At 42.9% G+C, this 21,455-nt stretch overlaps 1 protein-coding gene and 1 pseudogene across 13 annotated transcripts in view; both read right to left on the bottom strand.

Moving 5' to 3' along the window:
- The window catches only part of LOC117355859, a 127,068-nt pseudogene extending 123,467 nt beyond the window's left edge, over window positions 1–3,601 (bottom strand).
- Window positions 1–21,455, bottom strand: part of LOC117355233 (zinc finger protein 271-like) — a 906,970-nt gene that overhangs the window by 294,554 nt on the left and 590,961 nt on the right. Inside the window, exon 1 of one of the 13 annotated variants that reach the window (XM_033933511.1) lies at window positions 3,707–3,808. The exons of the other annotated variants lie outside the window; for them this stretch is intronic. Within the exon in view, the coding sequence (XP_033789402.1) occupies window positions 3,707–3,730 (24 nt within the window). The 5' untranslated portion in view covers window positions 3,731–3,808. Of the gene's footprint in view, window positions 1–3,706; window positions 3,809–21,455 lie in introns of those variants that run through there. 13 annotated transcript variants of the gene reach the window in all.

Raw genomic sequence — 21,455 nt, 5'->3', positions numbered from 1 at the left:
TTTATTCCCTTCTTTCTGCCTCCTGTATGCTTCCTCTCCTCCAGATCTCATTCCCTCCCCCAACTTTTTCTTTCTTTCACCCTGCCCTCTTCTTCCTTTCTTTCTCTCCCCATGCCCCCTTTCTTTCTGTATGTCTGTCTTTCTCTCTGTGTGCCCCCTTTCTTTCTTTCTCTCTCCATGCCTCCTTTCTGTCTGTCTCCCGTCTTTCTTTCTGTCTCCCTCCCTGCCCTCCCCCAAGCCACTGCTGCCGGGGAATAGGCTGCCACTGCCGCCATCAGGGAACAGGCCGGTGTCGAGTTCTGAGCTCTCCCTGCTTCCCTTCCCCGTAAAGACGATACCGAAACGCAGGGCAGACCAACTTTCGCCAACCAATGTCAATTTTAATGTTGGAGAGGAAGTTCCGGGCCAGCCAGGCAGCGATTGGCTGGCCCAGATCTTCCTCTCTGACGTCAGAATTGAGGTCGGGTGGCAAAATTGGTCGGCCCTGTGTTTCAGCGTCGTCTTTATGGGGAAGGGAAGCAGGGAGAGCTCAGAACTCGGCGCCAGCCTGTTCCTCGATGGCGGCGGTGGCAGCCTATTCCCCTGTGGCGGTGGTGGACTGTTCCCCAATGGCGGTGGCTTGGGGGAGGGCAATGAGAAAGAAAGGGAAGCAGGTTGGGCACCCCTGCTCTAGACGAGCCGCGAGCCGCACTCAAGTGGCTAAAGAGCCACAGTTTGCCGACCACTGGTGTAACCCATGAACCAGCGCTGGTTGAGAATATACAACTCCCAACGCCTTTCTGACAGGCGAAAAAGGCATTTCAAACTGTCCAAAGCATATCTTCCTCAGGGGGTAATAACCAGCATTGCCCCTCATAAAATTATTATTTCAAAACATTACCGTTGTGATCTAAAGGCAAGGGCAGCCGCACAATGTAGCTGCTTTGAAAAACTGCTAATGAAAGAAAATCATCTCTCATTACAAGACTGCCCACCACAATTGTACAATGTAATCTTCTACAGCCAGGTTCTGGCCATTTGGGCTACTCTGACCCTGCATTTTAGCTCTTCTTCAAGAAAAAGAAAATAACGTCTCTGATTTCAAAGGGAAAAAACTTGTAGGCACACAAGATGGTCTTATGAGCCCTCACGCTGTCAGCTTAAGATAGAGATTAGTACAGAGATCCTGATCATACTTGGACGTTTCTGGAGCAAAGGAAATAATAATAATTATTATTATTATTTTATTTTTATATACCACTTTACCACATAGTTCTAGGCGGTTCACATATAGTAAAAACTTGACAGTTAATGAATGAAATGCACTAAATCTACTAAAATATGCAAGCTTATAAAAACAATACACATTTACCAATCAGAATTCTAAAAACTTATGTTTAACTTATAAATATGAGAAAATGAATGCTGACATGCTGGGGCATAATAAGATATTCAAATTAGTTTGGGGTCCATTAACGTCTTTTGTAGATTTGCTATAGTTGTCCTTTATCTTTATTTTCAGTTGTTTTTTCACACAAACATCGAGGGTGGGTGGGAGGGGGTATATCTTTTGTTTTGGCATTAGTACTGATGGTAATGATGGATGGGGGAGGGAATTTTTATCTTTTGTATAGATACTGATTGATTATAAGTGCTTGGTTGATTATCATTATTTGTACATAAATCGAATTGCACTTTTTGTTGCCATTAAAAACTAAAGTTCAAATAATAAAACATCAATTTACAAATTTGTCAAATAAATCAGTTTTTAGTAGTTTCCTAAAGGACATATACGAATGAGCCTGAGAGATAATGGTACATAACCATAAGTTCATTTTACCTGCTGTCTCCTATTAGTTGAATATTTTAGTCCTTACCTAGGGAGATCAGAGTCTCATAATTCTCCTTCATCACCTCCCTGTAAAGCTCCTTCTGCCCTTCATCTAAATATTCCCACTCCTCCTGGGAGAAAGAGACAGCCACGTCCTCAAACTTCAGCTGCATCTGAAACACAAACCAGGAACACCCTCAGCGCCTTCTGCATCACCATCAGCCATTATTGTAGACCTGGTGCATGTATGTTACTTAGTGTGCAACTGCAAGGAGAGGCGAACATGTGGATGGAGCGTGGAAGTGTCGCCAAATGACCTATAGTGGAACGTATCAAGTAAAATGTAATAACCTACTGGGTTGTGGGTTCAACACTGCCTTGAGAATGAAGGGAGCATGCAGGTGACGAGTGGCCCCTTTGAAGGGAGGACAAAAGCATTGACAGGCAAGAATAATATTCAAGTTCTCCTGCGTATGTTTCAAGCTAGTTTGGGGACTAGCTCCTACGTAGCTGCAAACACACTTTGTATTCTACAGTAGAGAATGACACGGTGACAAAATTCATCACCGTCCCCGTCCCCGCGGATAACCGCGGTAAACCATCTTCATGTCATTCTTTAAGGAGAGAGGGAAGAATCAGAGTATGAATGGCCACAACCACTGACCCGCAAGCTTTGCTTTGAAGGATGCTGGGGTAGAAGGACTGAGGTTGAAATAGACACTAGAAAATGACATGGGATTATTTCCAAGTTTATTAGTTTTTAATATCCCGATCATAAAACAAATATCTGACCGGTTAACAGTAGAATTTAAAAAAAAAGGAGAAACTAGAAAGAGATAATAGTAAGTGCACGAAAGTGAATAAATTAAATGTAAATGACATACACAGACAAACTGGAAAGTGAGGATAAAATGGGGGGGATGGGAAAAGTTACATAATTTAGAAGAAATGAGATAGAGGGGAAGGGATGGAACGAGAAGGGTAGGGGTGCATGGTTGATGAGAATAAGGCTAAGAATGATGTAGAAAAAAAAAGAAATAATGGTTAAATTATGATTTATCATAGGCATCTTGAAATAGGAAAGTTTTAATCTCAGTCTTGAATTTGAGTAATTTGGGACGGGGACGGTGATGAATTTTGTCACCGTGCCATTCTCTATTCTACAGCCCAATAAGACAAACCAGAAACAGCTATCTTTTTGCATAACCAATTGTAAATACAAAACCTTTCTGGACAGAACCTTCATGCTCCAAGCAAACCAACAACAGCATTGGCTAGACAGTCACATTAATAAAGCTGAACTGACCTACAATGCTTTTAGAAAACTCATAAAAACCACCTTATTGGACAGACAGATCACCTAAACAGAACCTCCCCAAATGCCCCCTGAAATCCTAATGGACCTTTCTTCTAATATGTCCCCTCCGAATTGTAATTTTCATTTTTTTTTTTTTTTCTGAAAGCTGCGACTTTTCTTCACAGCTCCGCTCCGAAATTCGTAGCAAACAGTATATTTTGCAATCTCGATTTCTTAAAGTCTCTGAACTCCTTCTACATGTTGGAACTCGCCGAATGTCCAGCTCTCTTGAATGTAAACCGCCTAGAAGGGGCGGTATAGAAGAGTAAAGTCATTATTCTCTCTTTTCCCCTTCAGCCACTATTGTAGACCTGGCGCAGGTAAGTTGCTTAATGTACATGTGGATGGAGCGTGGAAGTGGCGCCAAGTGACCTAGTGGAATTGATCAAATCACATGGAATGAGAGACTGGATTGTTCTGTTGGACCATGAGGTGAGGAGAGGCTGAATGGAAGCCCAGGGCAGCCCCTTAAGCCTCCAAACGAAGTCATTCCAAGTCCCCTCCCCTCCCCCTGCCAGGAAAAGAGGGGGAGCTCCTACCTGAGCAGAAGCTCCTGCAGCCATTTCCCTCTTGGGGCTGGGAAGAGAGAGAAGAGCACAAGATGGACGACTCGCTTTCTTTCCGGCCACATGCCGATGACGTCACAAGGGGGGGCGGAGCTCCACGGACACCGTACACAACACTGTGCACGCTGCACAGCTGCCTGTCACTATTTCCAGCTCCGCCTCCTCCATTTTGAGCAATGAGCATCGGATGAAGATGAAACTCCTCCTCTTTTCTCCCTTCTCCGTGCTAGGGGGCGGACCCTTCTACTCCTCTTCCCGCCCCATGGACCATTCTGACCAATCAGCGCTAAAAGGGGCAGAGCCAAAAACAAAGAGCATCTCTCAGCCTTCGTTGTGAAGCTCCGCCCTCTCCCTTGTGACGTCACCGGCTCCTCCCCCAATTCCTTTCTAACCCTGAGGGAGGAGATTCCCCCCAGCAACCCCTGCGGCAGCTGCCAACTTGGGCTCCTGGGGCTGAGCAAAGCCTAATCCTGCTCTGGGCCAGTGAAGTGTCTCTCCCTCTCCTCTGGCTCAGGGAACCCCCTGAAAGCCCAGACCCAGCCCTTGGCCCAACCAATGAAGGGTTCAGCCAACACTCTCCCGCCTTAAAAGTCAACCTTCATGGCAAAGGAGCCATCTTGATTGTTGCACAAGTTGTTACAACTGTCCATGATTGGGAATTTAAATATTTGCTATCATAGGCTAAACCATATCCAGCTTCAACAGTGACTGGGGTTACCAAATTTTCAGTTCAAAACTCCTGACCCTTGGAGCTGCACCCCAGGCATGACATCTGATTAGTTGCCTCGATTCTATTGGCATTTCGGGACAGGTACTAACCTGGTTCACAGGCTTCCTAAAAATCCCACACCTACCAGGTCCACAATGACGGAATCTTTTCCCATTCTTGGAGTAACCCCTGAGGTGTTCCACAGGGCTCCCCTCTCTCTCCTTCTCTGTTCAACATCTACATGGCTTCACTGGGACATATGTTATGCGCCTTAAAATTGAAATCATTCATATATGCAGATGACATCACAATTATCATCCCCATAATCTCATTGACACAAGAGACTGAACAACTCACCTCATCTGTTCTCACTATGGTAGAACAATGGACTACACAAGTCAAACTAAAACTAAACCCAGAAAAAACCAATCTTTTCCTCGCAAGCCCCAACCACAAACTAACGAATACCTCTCTGAAATTAAACGGGCTAACCTACCCAATCAATTCCACCATTAAAATCCTTGGAGTCATCCTGGACCGATGCCTGATTTTTGAAGACCATACCAATGCTTAGGTTAAAAAATGCTTTTGCACCCTCTGGAAACTCCGTACCATCAAACACTACTTTGACTTCCTCTCCTTTCCATTGCTGGTTCAGTCCCTAATCTTAAGTACCTTAGACTACTGCAATATCATTTAATCTAATCTAATCTAATCCTTAGGTTTGTATACCACATCTTCTCCACGTTTGTAGAGCTCAGCACAGTTTACAGGAGATGAAATAGGAAGGAACTACAATAAAGAGTTAGAGGTCGAAGTATGAAGAATATTTAGAGGACTTGGGATCCTTCAAGAAAACCATCAAACCCTGAGAATCATTCAGAATACTGCCGTCCGCCTCATCTACAGCCTCAAAAAGTCAGATCATGTAAGTCTGTTCTACAGAAAACTTCACTAGTTGCCAATGGAGGCAAGGGTCATCTTCAAGTTCGCCTGCCTCTGCCTCAAAACCTTAAAGGGTTCATCCCCGATTTACCTGTCGCGCCATTTCATGTTTCCAGGCACCACTTGCACACGTAGTGCCTATCTGCTTGCCTTCCCCTCCCTGAAGGGCTGTGTCTACAAGAGATTCCTTGATAGAACACTATCATTCCAAGCTGGCAAATGGAATAAATGCCTAACTAGAGAATGACATGGTGACAAAATTCATCACCGTTCCCGTCCCCGCGGATAACCGCGGTAAACAGTCTTCATGTTATTCTTTAAGGAGAGAGGGAAGAATCAGAGTATGAATGGCCACAACCACTGACCCGCAAGCTTTGCTTTGAAGAATGCTGGTGTAAAAGGACTGAGGCTGAAATAGACACTAAAAAATGAAATGGGATTATTTCCCGCGGTTATCCGCGGGGACAGGAACGGTGATGAATTTTGTCACCGTGTCATTCTCTATGCCTAACCACCCTCATTTCAAGTGCACCCTCCTACCAATCCTTCAGGAAATCAATTAAAACCTATCTCTTTGATAAATTTATCTGACCCCACCCCCACCTTGTTACATCACTGATATACCTGCTATATCTCTGACATATTTCCGGTTATACCCAACCTCTCTCGGCCCAATAATATAATTGATATTTATTTCAATGTACTTGACAATACTTCCTGTAACATCGCTGTATATGTACAGTCTCTTCCTCTGTAAACCGCTCTGAACTGCTTGTGATATTGCGGAATTCAAAATAAAGTTATTATTATTATTAGTCCAAACCACCACATGATGAGTCCAAGAAATAAACTGTACTTCAAATGGCAAAAATCTCCAAACAAAATACTCTTTTTATTCTTTATTGAAAGCAGTGCAATTAAAAACATCTAAATTTATACAGTTGTATACTAAACAATTCATTATATATCATTCTTTCATAATAAATACTATAATTTTTAAATTATCTATATGAAGGGATGCAGTTTTGAAACAGGGCGAGGTCAGCATACTGATTTCTAAGCCCTGTGAAAGAATCCTGAATCGTTCCCTCTCCCCCTTCTTTGTCACAAATTAACCCTTATCTTATCTTATTTAAACAGTCCTTATTTGGAAAGGACATCAGCTGACAGGGATTGCATACGTGCAGAAACACAGACATTGACCACGTGTTAATCAGGCATTGCCTACATGCAGAGTTGAGGGTGACACGAGGTAAAAGCATGTACCTTTGTATCCACCAATCATTAGACATGTAATCAAGGGAGTTACTATGATGTCATTAGCATAGAAGCATAATAAAAGGAGCTCGGAGCTTGCCATGACAGCGCCTCCGCCCCGACTCAGCCTGCGTGTGTGTGTTTGCTGTGTCCCATCCCTACAAGTGGCGCCCGTTACAGGGACCCCCTCAAGTATGGGAAATTCCCTGTCAGATTTACAGAGTGCTCATGTAAAAGAATTGCAGTATATTCTGAGACATACAGATAGAGAGGTATCTGATTCACAGTTAAAATGTTTAGTACAAAGAAAAAGAAGAGCACTGCCCCTGGGATCCAGAAGAGGGATCTCTAAAAGTAGAAGATTGGCTTAGAGTCGGGAAAGTTTTGTATGCTGAGCCTAGAGCATCGGCAGCCATCTTAATGTTATGGCATAAGTGCAAGTGTGCCTTGGAAAAGGTAGGGACAGAGGCGTCTCCAAGGTGTCAACGGTCTCATTAACCATTCCCCCCTGACTATTCCAGTCAGAACACATATCCAAAAATCATAACTCCTGCAGTTACCTCCAGCTCCTTTAAGTGCAAAAAAGGAAGAAACATTAGCACACCCTTTAAGTGCATTTCAAGCAATGATGAAAAAGGCCAGAGATGAAAGGCAATTAGAAGCAGAGGATATGAAAGATTTAATTCAAGCCTACCCAGTCACATGTGCCCGAGATCTTAATGGTTCAGGACAGATAACTACTTATCAACCATTATCCTTTGCAATATTGCGAGAAATTCGTAAATCTATTTCAGAGACAGGTTTACGAAGTAATTTCACAGCTGGGTTATTTGAAACCATGGCTGGGGCGCATACTTTAATACCACAAGATTGGAAAGACATGCGCATGGTATTGACTTCGGGTCAATATGTTATGAGGGATAGTGAATATCAAAGGGAAGCTCAACTGAGAGCTTTACAGTCTGGAGGGCTTTATACCCCAGGTCAGTTAGTGGAGATATTCCCCAACAAGGTGTACTTCCAACAGAAGGGATATCATTGGGCTAACCAATATCGCTCAGTAACAGCGAGACACAACCCTTTGGGAAACTTCCCATCGGGCAGGTCTCTTGCCCCGTTACAAACAGCCTCCGCCCCGACTCTTAGACTGCGTATGTGTGTTTGCTGTGTCCCATCCCTACATCTATAATGTCTAATTTTTCTCAATCCTCCCATCCCACCATCCCTTCTTCCCCCCAACCCCTGTGGAAGGATGTATGCAGAAGATATGTATAGGGTAAGCATAGATTTATAAATCACAATTTGGGGAAGTAATTCAATTTTCATATGGACTCCAAATGGTATAATAATTCTGTAGCTGATTTCTCCGAAGAGCTGTTAATTTGGACACCTGCTGTATATATTGTACTTTAGCCAATAATCTCGGCCCTGGTAATTCTGGTTGTTTCCAAGCAGATGCCAGGACAAGTCTCCCTGCTGTCATTATCAACTGTATCCATTTCTGATACTTCAAAGGCAGGGCCTTTGGTCCTTTATTCAACAAACAGCATTCCATGGTCTTAGGGATCGCAATGCCTAGTACTTCCTCAATGAAGGAAATGACTTTATCCCAATAAATCTGTGCTTTTGAACATATTTGGTGGCACTATACAAAAGTGCCTACTTCTGTACATCCTCTCCAACATTTATTCGATCCATTCCCATACATAGCTCGCAATCGTGCTGGTGTACAATACCAAAAAAACGACCCATCTTATATCCATTTTCTCTCATATTGCTGGCTATAGTGCCATATAAAAGAGAATGCAATATTTTAAACCATTCCTTATCAGAAAAAGTTTTACTACTAATCTTTTCCCAGCGATGTCTATATTTCAAAGGACGATGAAGATACCCCAATTGTGCACTATATAATCTAGTATTGCTTCCTCTCCCACTCTCTCTTATCATTGCCTTCTCTAGATCCGACTGTTGTGCAGCCACTTTCCTAATAAAACTTTCAATTTGTCTATAATAAAATAGATCACTTGGTACGAGGTGAAAGAAAGGTCTAAAAGTACTAGGCCAATTTTTGGAAGATGGGAAACTTGTCCTTTTTGAATTACTGAGACAAAATACACTCTCTGCTGTAATTTCACAGACGCTGTGTCCCCTGTGTTAGGTTAGACACCCGTAGACTGTACTATTAGACTAATTTAACACATTCCTTGTCACTCTGTTTTAGAAGAGACACCTTCAAGGTCTTCATTCAAATTTGCTCCCTGGATAGAAACCAAACACATTTAAACCACACTGTACACCAAGTTAAACCATTAACCAGAGAGGTCAAGTCAGTAGATGGTCTTTAAATTAGATGACCCTTCTAATGTCTGGGCTGAACCTGGGGACTCCAACTTCCTATATTCCAGCAAATATAGTACTGGACATCAACTGAAGGGCCAGTACAAGGAAGAAAACAAATTTTTCCAAACAAATACACACAATTGTCACCTTGTTTAAGGAGAGACACCAACAAAGTTAAGGTAAACCCTGTACATTTGTCCCCTGGAATAAAACCCAAATCACAGAGAGCACACGTTATCAAGATGGTAATACATTTCATCTGGCAAGGCCTATTCATTAGTTCAAATCTTGTTTTATTTATTCATTCACTTTTCTATACCCTTCTTCCAGGAAAGTTCAGAAGGGTTTACATGGGTTTATTCAGGTACTCAAACAGTTTTCTCTGTATTGGAACACACCCAGTATTCCAAAGATGTTTAGGTAGGTGGCAGCGTGTTACACTAGCAAATTAAGGATTAGGGTGGCAGCGTGTTGGCTTGGCAGCCACTACAAATGTAGAGGAAGGTGGCAGTTTTGTTTCTAGAGTTGAAAGTTGATTGAAGCTTTTATTACACTCAGAACAAGTATATGGTTTCTACCCTGTGTGGATCATTTTATGCCTGTTTAGAGCTGAAAACCGAGTGACGTTTTTATTACACTCAGTACATTTGTAAGGTTTCTACCCTCTGTGGATTATTTTGTGTCTGTTTAGAGCTGAAACCCGAGAGACGTTTTTATTATATTCAGTACATGTATATGGTTTATACTGTGTGAATCAATTTGTGACTTTAAAGTTGAAAGCTGAGTGAAGCTTTTACTACACTCAGTATATGTAAATGGTTTGTTCCTTGTGTGGATTATTTTGTGTCTTTCTAGATATGAAAGCTGAGTGAAACCTTATTATACTCAGTACATGTTGTGACAGGGACCCTACGTGACACAGTCAGGACTCAGAGTCCCACACTTATCATTGGCCCAGTCCTACTCCTGAACCCAGGTTTAAACCTCAGGCTGTCCAAAATGAAAAGAGGAAACAGCCTAGAATAAGCACTTTTAATACCGGCCCTTTAAGAAACCCCAGAGCAGCGCCCATGGAAGAATGAGTAGTTCCCTTTAAGGATCCAACTGAAGTAATCATGCCTGGCAGAGCCCTTTTCCCCAGGAAGCTGTTTCAGAAGAGGCAGGAGGGGGCCAGGTGCAAGCAGTGCTAATGTGAGCAGAAAGCAGCTGTTTCCTAAGGATTGTGAGAGGGGTGAAGATATTGTCCCAGAGGAAAGAAGCTTGGCAGAGAATCTTAAGGGAGACCAGGACATGGAGTGGGATAATGCCTCCTTCTGGAGATGCCAGTGAAATTACTTGGAGCAGGTCAGAATGCGTTTTGCCTTGAGACTGCATGTTACAAACTGAACCGGTGACTTTCCAATTTAAGTGTGTAGGGTGGGGCTCTAAGGACAGAAGTCTACAGTTTTGTTTGCTTCAGTAGAAAGTTTTGGAAAATATATTTTGGGTTTCTTTTTGTTCTTTATTAATGCTCCTGGTTTGTGAAGAGCTGATGCAAAGAAAATGCTAAAATACCTGGACACTTAAACCCCTCACCCCCTCCTTTACAAAGCCACGCTAGCATTTTTAGCGCCGGCCGCGGTGGTAACAGCTTGGATGCTCATAGGAATTCTAAATGCGTTGGAGATGTTACCAGATTAGAGAAACTGGGTCTCTTTTCCCTGGAGAAGAGGAGACTTAGAGGGGATATGATAGAGACTTACAAGATCATGAAGGGCATAGAGAGAGTAGAGAGGAACAGATTCTTCAAACTTTCAAAAAATAAAAGAACAAGAGGGCATTCGGAAAAGTTGAAAGGGGACAGATTCAAAACGAATGCTAGGAAGTTCTTCTTTACCCAACGTGTGGTGGACACCTGGAATGCGCTTCCAGAGGACTTAATAAGGCAGAGTACAGTACTGGGGTTTAAGAAAGGATTGGACAATTTCCTGCTGGAAAAGGGGATAGAGGGGTATAGATAAGAGGATTACTGCGCAGGTCCTGGACCTGTTGGGCCGCCGCGTGAGCGGACTGCTGAGCACGAAGGACCTCAGGTCTGACCCAGTGGAGGCATTGCTTATGTTCTTATGTAAAGAAGGGGGTAAATATTTGGATTTTTTTAAATATCTGGAGGAGGATAATCCAGACAGACTAGGACTGTGTTTAATTACTGGTGGACTATAAAAATTGGACTCTTTGAGGGTTTTTTTTCTGGTGTGCTTTCTAGAAGGTTTTGAGGGCAAGTGCACAAGGTTACCTGACATGAACTGGGGTAAACAGAAAAGCCTTAAAGAAATAAAACTTTTTTCTTCCCCCACAAGAATATTGTGTGGTGTCTGGTTTAGTGAAGATAGCAGTACTCAGGCTGTAGTCTAGTTAATTCCAGAAGACTCAGGGGTTTACACCACACTGTGATTGGGAGACACTGCATACGTGGTTGTAAATGTCACAATCACAGCTTTGAACCTTGTGGTAGAGTACCTTAAGCGGGTCCCTAGAAGCCACCTAGGCATCCCTATCACAATGTATATGGTTTGTCTCCCATGTGGATCTTCTTATGAAATTTTAGATTTGAAAACTAAGTGAACTTTCTATTACTCAGTACTTTCTATTACTCAGTACATGAAAATGGTTTGTGCCCTGTGTGCCTCATTTTGTGACGTTTTAGATATGAAAGCCGAGTTAAACTTTTATTACACTCAGTACATGTATATGGTTTGTATCCTGTGTGGATCATTTTGTGTCTTTTTAGATCTGAAAGCTGAGTGAAGCTTTTATTACACTCAGTACATGTATATGGTTTGTATCCTGTGTGGATCATTTTGTGTCTTTTTAGATCTGAAAGTCGAGTGAAGCTTTTCTTACATTCAGTACATGTATATGGTTTGTGCCTTGTGTGGATCATTTTGTGTCTTTTTAGATGTGAAAGCCAAGCAAACCATTTCTTACACTCAGTACATGTATATGGTTTGTGTCCTGTGTGGATCATCTCGTGAATTTTTAGATCTGAAAGCTGAGTGAAGCTTTTCTTACACTCAGTACATGTATATGGTTTGTGCCCTGTGTGGATCCTTTCGTGAATTTTTAGATATGAAAGCTGAGCGAAGCTTTTCTTACACTCAGTACATGTATATGGTTTGTACCCTGTGTGGATCCTCTCGTGAATTTTTAGATATGAAAGCTGAGCGAAGCTTTTCTTACACTCAGTACATGTATATGGTTTGTGCCCTGTGTGGATCCTCTCGTGAATTTTTAGATGTGAAAGCTGAGCGAAGCTTTTCTTACACTCAGTACATGTATATGGTTTGTGCCCTGTGTGGATCCTCTCGTGAATTTTTAGATATGAAAGCTGAGCGAAGCTTTTCTTACACTCAGTACATGTATATGGTTTGTGCCCTGTGTGGATCCTCTCGTGAATTTTTAGATATGAAAGCTGAGCGAAGCTTTTCTTACACTCAGTACATGTATATGGTTTGTGCCCTGTGTGGAACCTCTCGTGAATTTTTATATATGAAAGCTGAGCGAAGCTTTTCTTACACTCAGTACATGTATATGGTTTGTGCCCTGTGTGGATCCTCTCGTGAATTTTTAGATGTGAAAGCTGAGCGAAGCTTTTCTTACACTCAGTACATGTATATGGTTTGTGCCCTGTGTGGATCCTCTCGTGAATTTTTAGATATGAAAGCTGAGCGAAGCTTTTCTTACACTCAGTACATGTATATGGTTTGTGCCCTGTGTGGATCCTCTCGTGAATTTTTAGATGTGAAAGCCAAGAAAACCTTTTCTTACACTCAGTACATGTATATGGTTTGTGCCCTGTGTGGATCATTTTGTGACTTTTTAGATTTGAAAGCCGTGTGAAGCTTTTATTAAACTTGGTAGAGGTAGATGGTTTCACATTTTTATGATCCCTTTTGTGCAGCTGAAGTTCTTTTTTGAGGGTTTTTCCTTTCCTCTTACCATGGTGGAATTTAGAAGTCACTTTATCACTGTTTTTAATTTGGAAGGGTCCCTCTGCTAGGTGTCTCTGGTTCTCAGGGATGTAACTCAGATCCCTGTCATTTCTCTCACACTTCCTGACTCCATCCCTTGAGACCTCTGTAGGGTCTCTCTGTTTCTTTGATTTCTGCTTATAATTCTTTGTGTTAATCTTCTCAGTTCCCTGGGAAATATTCTCACAGACATTTTCTGACTGTGTTTGGATTTGTTCCATTTCAACTGGATCTTCTCCTTGATTCTTTTCTCTCTTCCATTTGTGCTGGATCTGATGATCTGCTGGATAAAAACAGAAGGTATTTCTCATGAGTTAGAAAACAGCAGTGGTTTCTAAGATATTAGTATAATCTGTGTATAATGAGAAAAGAGAGGTTATGTTGCACCAGGACTGGTCAGTTTCCTATTTGCAAAGCATTTTCTCAAGCATTTATCTCGAGACAGAGCCACTTTGTGAGCTGTTTCTTGGAATTGGCAGTGTGGAGAGTTAAGGGAGTCAATTCTCTCAAGGGTGCTAAAAGTGTGTAATCTACCAGCTGCCTTCCCTGCTTCATCAGCTGAGCTTGGGCGTGGGAGCTTGCTGCTGGACTTTAAAAAGCAGTGGATTGCCAATTTAAGGATTACTCAGGATGATACATTTTGGAAACTATTTTGAAAAACTGCATGTTTGGAAAGAACTCTAAGTTTTTGCAGTTTGATGTGGATTTGTACCGCAAAGATCTAGATATTCTTTCTCCTGAAACATTTTTCTAAATCTAAGTTTAAAAGCACAGTTACCGTATTTTTCGCTCCATAAGACGCACTTTCTCCACCCCCAGAATTTAAAAGAATTAATGGGGGTTGGGGGGTGGGAGAGAGGCCGGGAGCTTCTCTGCTGAATTAAAAATAGGGAGGGAAGAGGGAGATACCGATGTGTTACAATAATCTAATCTACCTAATATCAACGCTTGCACCAGAGTATGAAAATCGTATGGCATTAGCATTGGCTTTAGCCTATACAACATATGTAATTGTGTATAGCCCGACTGGATAGTTTGCAAAATTTGATATCCCATTGTCAACGCAGAATCTAACCACACCCCTAACACCAACATCGCCTTTTGGACAGGTAATTCAATCCCCAACACAGTTACACACTCCAAATCTTTCTGTTCCCCACTATCATTACCTCCATTTTATTAACAATCAACAGATTTCCACTTGGGCCACCATTAACAAACTAAAATTAAATACACAGACAGGTTTTCCAGAAATTCTGCGCACACTCACCCAAACAGCACACAACCACGAGCACTTTAAAAGGTGAAAAAAAATGTTGATTCTTTTACTTAACCTGAGCCCGTTTCCTCACAGACTCAGGGATTGTAACATAAATGCTCTCCACTTCTTTTATGGTCAGTCCTTGATATAGGTCACATATTGTTCAGCAATGGTTTTGGCTTTCCTTAGCCAAACTTCCGAGAGCCTCCCCTTCTGAACAGTCTCTCTCCCAAATCCACAATTTCCCAGGGCTCCTATCAACCCCTAACTAGAGAAGTTTCTTGTGGAAGCCTCTTCCTCAGGACCTCCTCTTTCACAGGGACCTCTGAATGATTCTACTTTGTGGCACATAAACGCCTCTCTGCCCGAGTCTCACCCCCTGACTCAGTAGGGATGCCTTGTTAAGATGGCATCGCACTGAGCTGTAGAGCCCAGTGCATTCTGGGACATGTAATCTACTCAGTCCTGGGATAGCGGCCTCTGCTGTATGGAGGCGGAATGGTCGCATTAGTGAAAGAGAATCCCTTAATCCAGGCTCTCTCAAAGCTAAAGGTAGTGGCCATGGCTTGAGGCACCCAGAAGTGTGCGGACTTCGCTGTGATGACATCACGCATATGCGTGACATCATCACATCAATGTCCACATATGTGCAGAGGCCCTCCAGATGGGCCCTGAGATGCCAGTAGGGGGTGCCAGCAAGAAACAGGGCCGGAAACAAAGAGAGCACTGGCGCCAGCTGATTGCCTACAGCAGTGTTTCTCAGCTTCTTCAAGCCAAGTACCCCCTAAGTCTAACAAATATGAACTGAGTACCCCAACCACAGACCTCCTAAGGCTCACCCAAGCTCTGCCCCAGATCCCATCCCCTTTACGAATTGTAATGCAATTTTTTCCATTCATTTTTCATATACACAGCAGATATATAAATAAATAAATAAATAGTGAACTAAAATAGTGAAGGAAGCAATAGGCAATAAAAAAAATTCATTCAGGAAATGGGAAAAGGACAAAACTGAGGGGAAATGGAAAGAGCACAGGAAGTACCAAAAAGAATGTCACCGTGTGGTTCGAAAAGCCTAAAGAGAGTATGAAGAGAGGCTAGCCAGGGAAGCACGAAATTTCAAACCGTTCTTTAGATATGTTAAAGGGAAGCTGCTGGCTAGGGAGGAGGTAGGACACCGCTGGACGACAGAGACAGGAAGGGAGTGGTGAAGGAGGAGAAAGAAGTCACGGAAAGACTTAACATGTTCTTTTCGTCTGTATTTACAAACGAAGATACAACCAACATACCGGAACCTGACCAATTCTTCAATGGAAATCAAGCAGAAAAATTAACATCCATGGAAGTGAGCCTCGAAGATGTGCGTAGGCAGATAGAAAAACTAAAAACTGAGAAATCCCTGGGTCCGGACGGAATCCATCCAAGGGTTCTGAAGGAATTAAAGAAGGAGATAGCGGAACTACTGCAGCAAATTTGCAATCTATCCATGAAAACAGGCGTGATCCCGGAGGATTGGAAGATAGCCAACATCACACCCATCTTTAAAAAGGGATTAAGAGGGGATCCGGGAAATTACAGACCAGTGAGTCTGACCTCGGTTCCAGGAAAATGGCAGAAGCTCTGATAAAAGAAAATATCGATGAACATTTTGAAAGAAACAAACTTCTGATAACCAGCCAACATGGCTTCTGCAGGGGGAGATCGTGCCTAACTTAACTTATTGCACTTCTTCAAAGGAATTAGCAAACGGATAGACAGAGGAGACCCCATAGACATCATATACCTAGATTTCCAAAAAGCCTTTGACAAGGTGCCCCATGAACACCTACTCCGGAAACTGAAGAACCATGGGGTGGAAGGAGACATACATAGATGGATCAGAAACTGGTTGGCGGGTAGGAAACAGAGGGTAGGGGTGAAGGGCCACTACTCAGACTGGAGGAGGGTCACGAGTGATGTTCCGCAGGGCTCGGTGCTCAGGCCGCTGCTATTTAATATATTCATAAATGATCTGGAAACAGGGACGAAGTGTGAGATAATAAAATTCGCGGACGACACCAAACTATTTAGTAGAGCTCGGACTAAAGAGGACTGCGAAGAATTGCAAAGGGACTTGAACAAACTAGGGGAATGGGCGATGAGATGGCAGATGAAGTTCAACGTTGAGAAATGTAAAGTATTGCATGTGGGTAGCAGGAACCCGAGGTACAACTATACAATGGGAGGGATGTTATTGAATGAGAGTACCCAAGAAAGGGACTTGGGGGAAATGGTGGACATGACAATGAAGCCGACGGCACAGTGCCGCTAAGAGAGTGAATAGAATGCTAGGTATAATCAAGAAGGGTATTACAACCAGAACGAAAGAAGTTATCCTGCCGTTGTATCGGGCGATGGTGCGCCCGCACCTGGAATACTAGGAATCTCAGGAGGCACACAGTTTGAGATACACTGCCTTTCTCTTTCACACCAAGCTATTCTGGTTTCACTATGCCCTACATAATATCCCTAACTTGCTATCTCTACTATCCGGAACCATCCTCAAAGTACACAAATCATCTAAATACTAGGTGTAATACTAGATTCAACGTTTCCTATGCATCACAAATCTCCAACCTCTGGAAGAAGACACTCCACAGCATGAAGCGACAGATTGATCAGACCTTTGTTTGAATGTCATGTTGTTATGATGGTAAAATAATTTTATCGTAGCTAGACTACTGCAACTCCTTGTATACAAGTCTAAACTCTGCCAGAGAATTTCACAGGGATGGATGGGTTCCTGTGGCAAACTGCAGTAAGTCTACGGGAACAGGAAAAAATGTCACAGGTTTACAGCAGGACGGGGAGCAAGGTCTTTTACCACCGTGCGGAAGCAGTAAAAATCCTTACTCCCACGGCAACAAAAAAAATTGTACCAATAGTGATAGCGTTAGTGGCAACACCCCCAGGGTCAGCATCTCCTCCCCAGCTCCCATCTTGTCTACATTACATGAACAAAACAGCTGCACTTCAATGAAAATCTTCAAGGGTATGTTCTTAGGCAGTGGTCTCAAACTCACGCCCCGTGGGCCACTTGCGGCATGCCAGGTTCTATTTTGAGGCCCTCGGTATGTTTATCTTAATCACAAAAGTAAAATAAAACAGTTTCTTGATCATTTGTCTCTTTAGCTATAAATTACAATATTATTATTAAAACTTAGCTAAAAGGAAAGATTTATAAACTACAGAGTTTTACCTCACGCAAAGTTGTCATTTCTTTAATAAGACATTAACTGTTTTTTTCTTTTTTTATATATTTTATTTCTTTATTAGTTTTATAATTTGACAATCAAAATCAAAACATATGAAAAAATATCATGAAACTAGAAATATCATTAAATCCACATAATTCAAGAAAAAAAATTTGATTATATAATATAGTTAGTCCACATTCAAATGGAGGCGGTGCTGAAATTGCTGAAAATTAACAAACAATTTATATAACCAGGAAAACAAAAAGGAGGCTCGACTGCCATGGGACATTTCTTATAAACAGTCTGAGGATCAAAATTAATTATCACTTACTATCCTGAGAAGAAATAAATTTTGATAACTGCTGTGGTTCATAAAAATCATATCTGTTCTCTTTATAAATCATTACACATTTACAGGGGTACCTCAGAACAAAGGTCGCTCCCAACTGAACCACCTTAGGTCTCAGTATGAGAAACTGTTTCCTTCTCCTCTATGTCGGACGTGAAACATCTGGGTACATTCTTATAATGTTAGACAAAAAGGGAACATCTTTATATTTGAAAAATATTTTTAGCATTCATTCCCTATCTGAATCAATGTCAAACTGTACTAATATTGTAGCTGGTACCTGAGTCTCAGTTTCTGGCCTCTCCTGGAAATCAGTTAAATCCAAACTATCTGCAGATAAATTCTGCTGATTAGGATTTTGAGACCTAGATCTCATAGGTAAATAATATATTTTAGAGAGAGGTGGATGTGAGGAATCAGGTACTTTCAAAACTTCACTTAGGTAACGCTTAAACATATCTTTTGCCGAAATGGAAAATAATTTTGGAAAGTTAATAACCCGCAAATTACTTCTCCTAATGGAGTTTTCCACCATTTCTTGTTTAAAATGTAGACTTGCACTATCTTTAACCAAAGTTAGTGCTTGCGCTTCCAATGACTTTATTCTGGTGTCATAGTCATTTGATTTATTTTCCAATAGCGAGACTCTATTCTTCAAATCCAAATTTTCTGATAGTACCACAGTGCAATTTTGAGAAAGTTGTTGTATCTGGTTCCCCAGAGTAGACTGGAGATTAGAAATAGCCTTCCAAATTGTTTCCATATTAAAGACTTTAGGTTTAGGTAAGGGCAAAAACTCAGCTCTGGTTGCTCCTGATAAAGTCAAAGTACTTGCGTTTGCAGCAGATATTTCTGAAACAGCTTTTGTCTGATCCTCTTCTCCTCGCGGCTGCTTAGTTGGAACCGCACACTGCCCCTGCTTCCATATGGCTCTGGGAACTTCGCCCTGCCGGGCAAGCAGGAAGCCATCCTGAATACCACTCGGCGTTGGCTGCTCCTCTCCCGCTACACCAGTTTCCGCTTTCACCACATCAGAGCGGGCCGGAGGACTCCGTTCCTCCGAAGAGAGGCTGACACCCTCAAAGGAAGGGAGATGCGCCTCAGCCAGCGCTTCCCCTCCAAGGTATTACTCCCCGGATGCTGCTGCGTCCCATGGCTTTGCTGCACGAACTCATCCGTCGGGCCGACTATAGGTAATCGCTCACCCGGTATCCCCGGGCGCTTGGACTTTCTTTTAATCATTTCTGGATAGGGAAAATAGTCAAAGTCCGCTACGATGTTGATGTGCTGCTTCGAACCACCATCTTGTCCATTAACTATTTTTTTCTGAGGCCCTCCAAATACTTTCAAATCCAAAATGTGACCCTGCAAAGGGTTTGAGTTTGAGACCACTGCTCCAGCCCTTCTTTCTGACGAGCCCCTCCTTGATGTAGAGTATGACACGGTGGCGGTTACCCGCGGCTAGCCACGTTTAGCCGCGGGTAACCCGCCGGAACAGGGAAAGAAAAATAGCAGTCGCTGCGGGGACGGGGACAAGGCCATTCACCGCCCCGTGGAGCGGTGAATGGTCTTGTCTCCGCAGTGAGGCATCAAGGATCGCGCGATCCCCGCAGCCACCGTCCGCCCGTAGCCTTTAGCCAGCTCCCTCCCTCCACCTCACCTTATATTCCGAGTTTGCCAGCTTCCTTTTTCCCGAGCCGCACGCGTTCAAAAAGCCGTGCACACGCAGCTGCGCGAGTCAATCAATCTTCTCCTCTGACGCAACCGGAAACAGGAAGTTGCAGGAGAGGAGAAGTTTGATTGACTCAAGCAACGGCTTTTTGAATGCGTGCAGCTCGGGATAAAGAAAGCCGGCAAACTCGGAATATAAGGTGAGGTGGAGGGAGGGTGGGGGCTGCTAGTCCTTTCATAGATCTGTAATACATAAATACTGTTTCGTTGTGGGTATTCTCCCCTCTTTAGCAGAACTGGTTTATCATTTTAAAATCATGTGTGGCACAAATAGCAAGAAAATATAATGATAAAATAGCAACTAATTTTGCCTATTTTTATATATTAAAAAAAGTACTACATTTGAAATGTATATCACCCAGTCCATAAGGTGAATGTCCATATTGCTGTCTGTTGTTCTGCTGAGCACTGGCATTGAAACAGCAAAATGCATTTATTGCATACTTGTCCTCTGTTGGAAACATTATGGTGGTATATTAGTTGTGTTGATAAAAATTTATAAACAAAGCCTTGCCAGCTGAACATCTCTTTCTCTAGTTCAGCAGCCAGAACTTTGATTTATAGTCAAATATATTTTATTGAGCAATCAAGAAAACAACAGAGCAACACAATAAGTTCAAAACCAGCTCAAAAAAGTTTGAAATGTCCCCCAAAAGAACCTCCCCCCCCAATCCCAACCAAAACACCCCCCTCCCTCTCCCCCATTCCCACCCCTGGGTCCTCCTTCCAAATACAAAATAGCAAAGAAGCAGAAGAGCAAGTTATACACGAAATGAAATAAAAGATAAGCACAAACAAGAAGCATCAATTAAGTATCCAGCTACGAGCCAGAGGGGTCAAAGTAGCCCAGAATGGTTCCCAAGTGGTCTGGAAAAGGCGGCCCTGGCGAGATGACAAATCACATCCCTTCGCTCCCACATCAAAAGAGAAATCATGCGGCTCCTCCAAAGGGAATAGTCCGGAGCTTCAGCCTCAAGCCATTTCAGCAGGATGCATTTCAGAGCAATCTGGATAGACCACTTGAGGAAAGCTGCAACTCCTTTGGAACGTGGAAAGTAGTGATGAATAGTCCCAAACAAAAGCAAAGGTGAGCTGCGAAAGCAATGTTACTTACCGTAACAGTTGTTATCCAGGGACAGCAGGCAGCTATTCTCACTAGTGAGTGATGTCATCCGACAGAGCCCCGATACGGACATCTTGCAAGCATGTCTTGCTTGAAGAAACTCAGAAGTTTCGAGATGCCCGCACCGCGCATGCGCCAGTGCCTTCCCGCCCGATGCTCCGGGCGTGTCTCCTCAGTTTAGGTAGCTAGCAGAGAAGCCAACCCAGGGGAGGTGGGTGGGATGTGAGAATAGCTGCCTGCTGTCCCTGGATAACAACTGTTACGGTAAGTAACATTGCTTTATCCCAGGACAAGCAGGCAGGTATTCTCACTAGTGGGTGACCTCCAAGCTAACCTCAATGGGATGGAGGGAGAGTTGGCAACTTAGGAGAACAAATTTTGTAACACAGTTTGGCCAAACTGTCCATCCCGTCTGGAGAAAGTATCCAGACAATAATGAGAGGTGAATGTATGAACCGAGGACCAAGTGGCAGCCTTACAAATCTCCTCAATCGGTGTCGATCTGAGGAAGGCTACAGAGGCTGCCATTGCTCTGACCCTATGTGCTGTGACCTTACAAGGAAGGGGTAATCTAGCCTGGGCATAGCAGAAAGAGATACAAGCCGCCATCCAGTTGGAGATGGTGCGCTTCGATACAGGTCGTCCCAACTTGTTTGGATCAAAGGAGACGAAAAGTTGAGGAGCAGTTATGTGTGGTTTGGTGCGATCCAAGTAGAAAGCCAAAGCACGTTTACAGTCCAGAGTGTGAAGAGCTGATT

Source organism: Geotrypetes seraphini, chromosome 2 (genome assembly GCF_902459505.1).
Source record: "Geotrypetes seraphini chromosome 2, aGeoSer1.1, whole genome shotgun sequence".
Taxonomy (NCBI): Eukaryota; Metazoa; Chordata; class Amphibia; order Gymnophiona; family Dermophiidae; genus Geotrypetes; species Geotrypetes seraphini.
The sequence above is the reverse complement of the archived record's forward strand: the minus strand, read 5'-3'. Positions and strand labels throughout refer to the sequence as shown.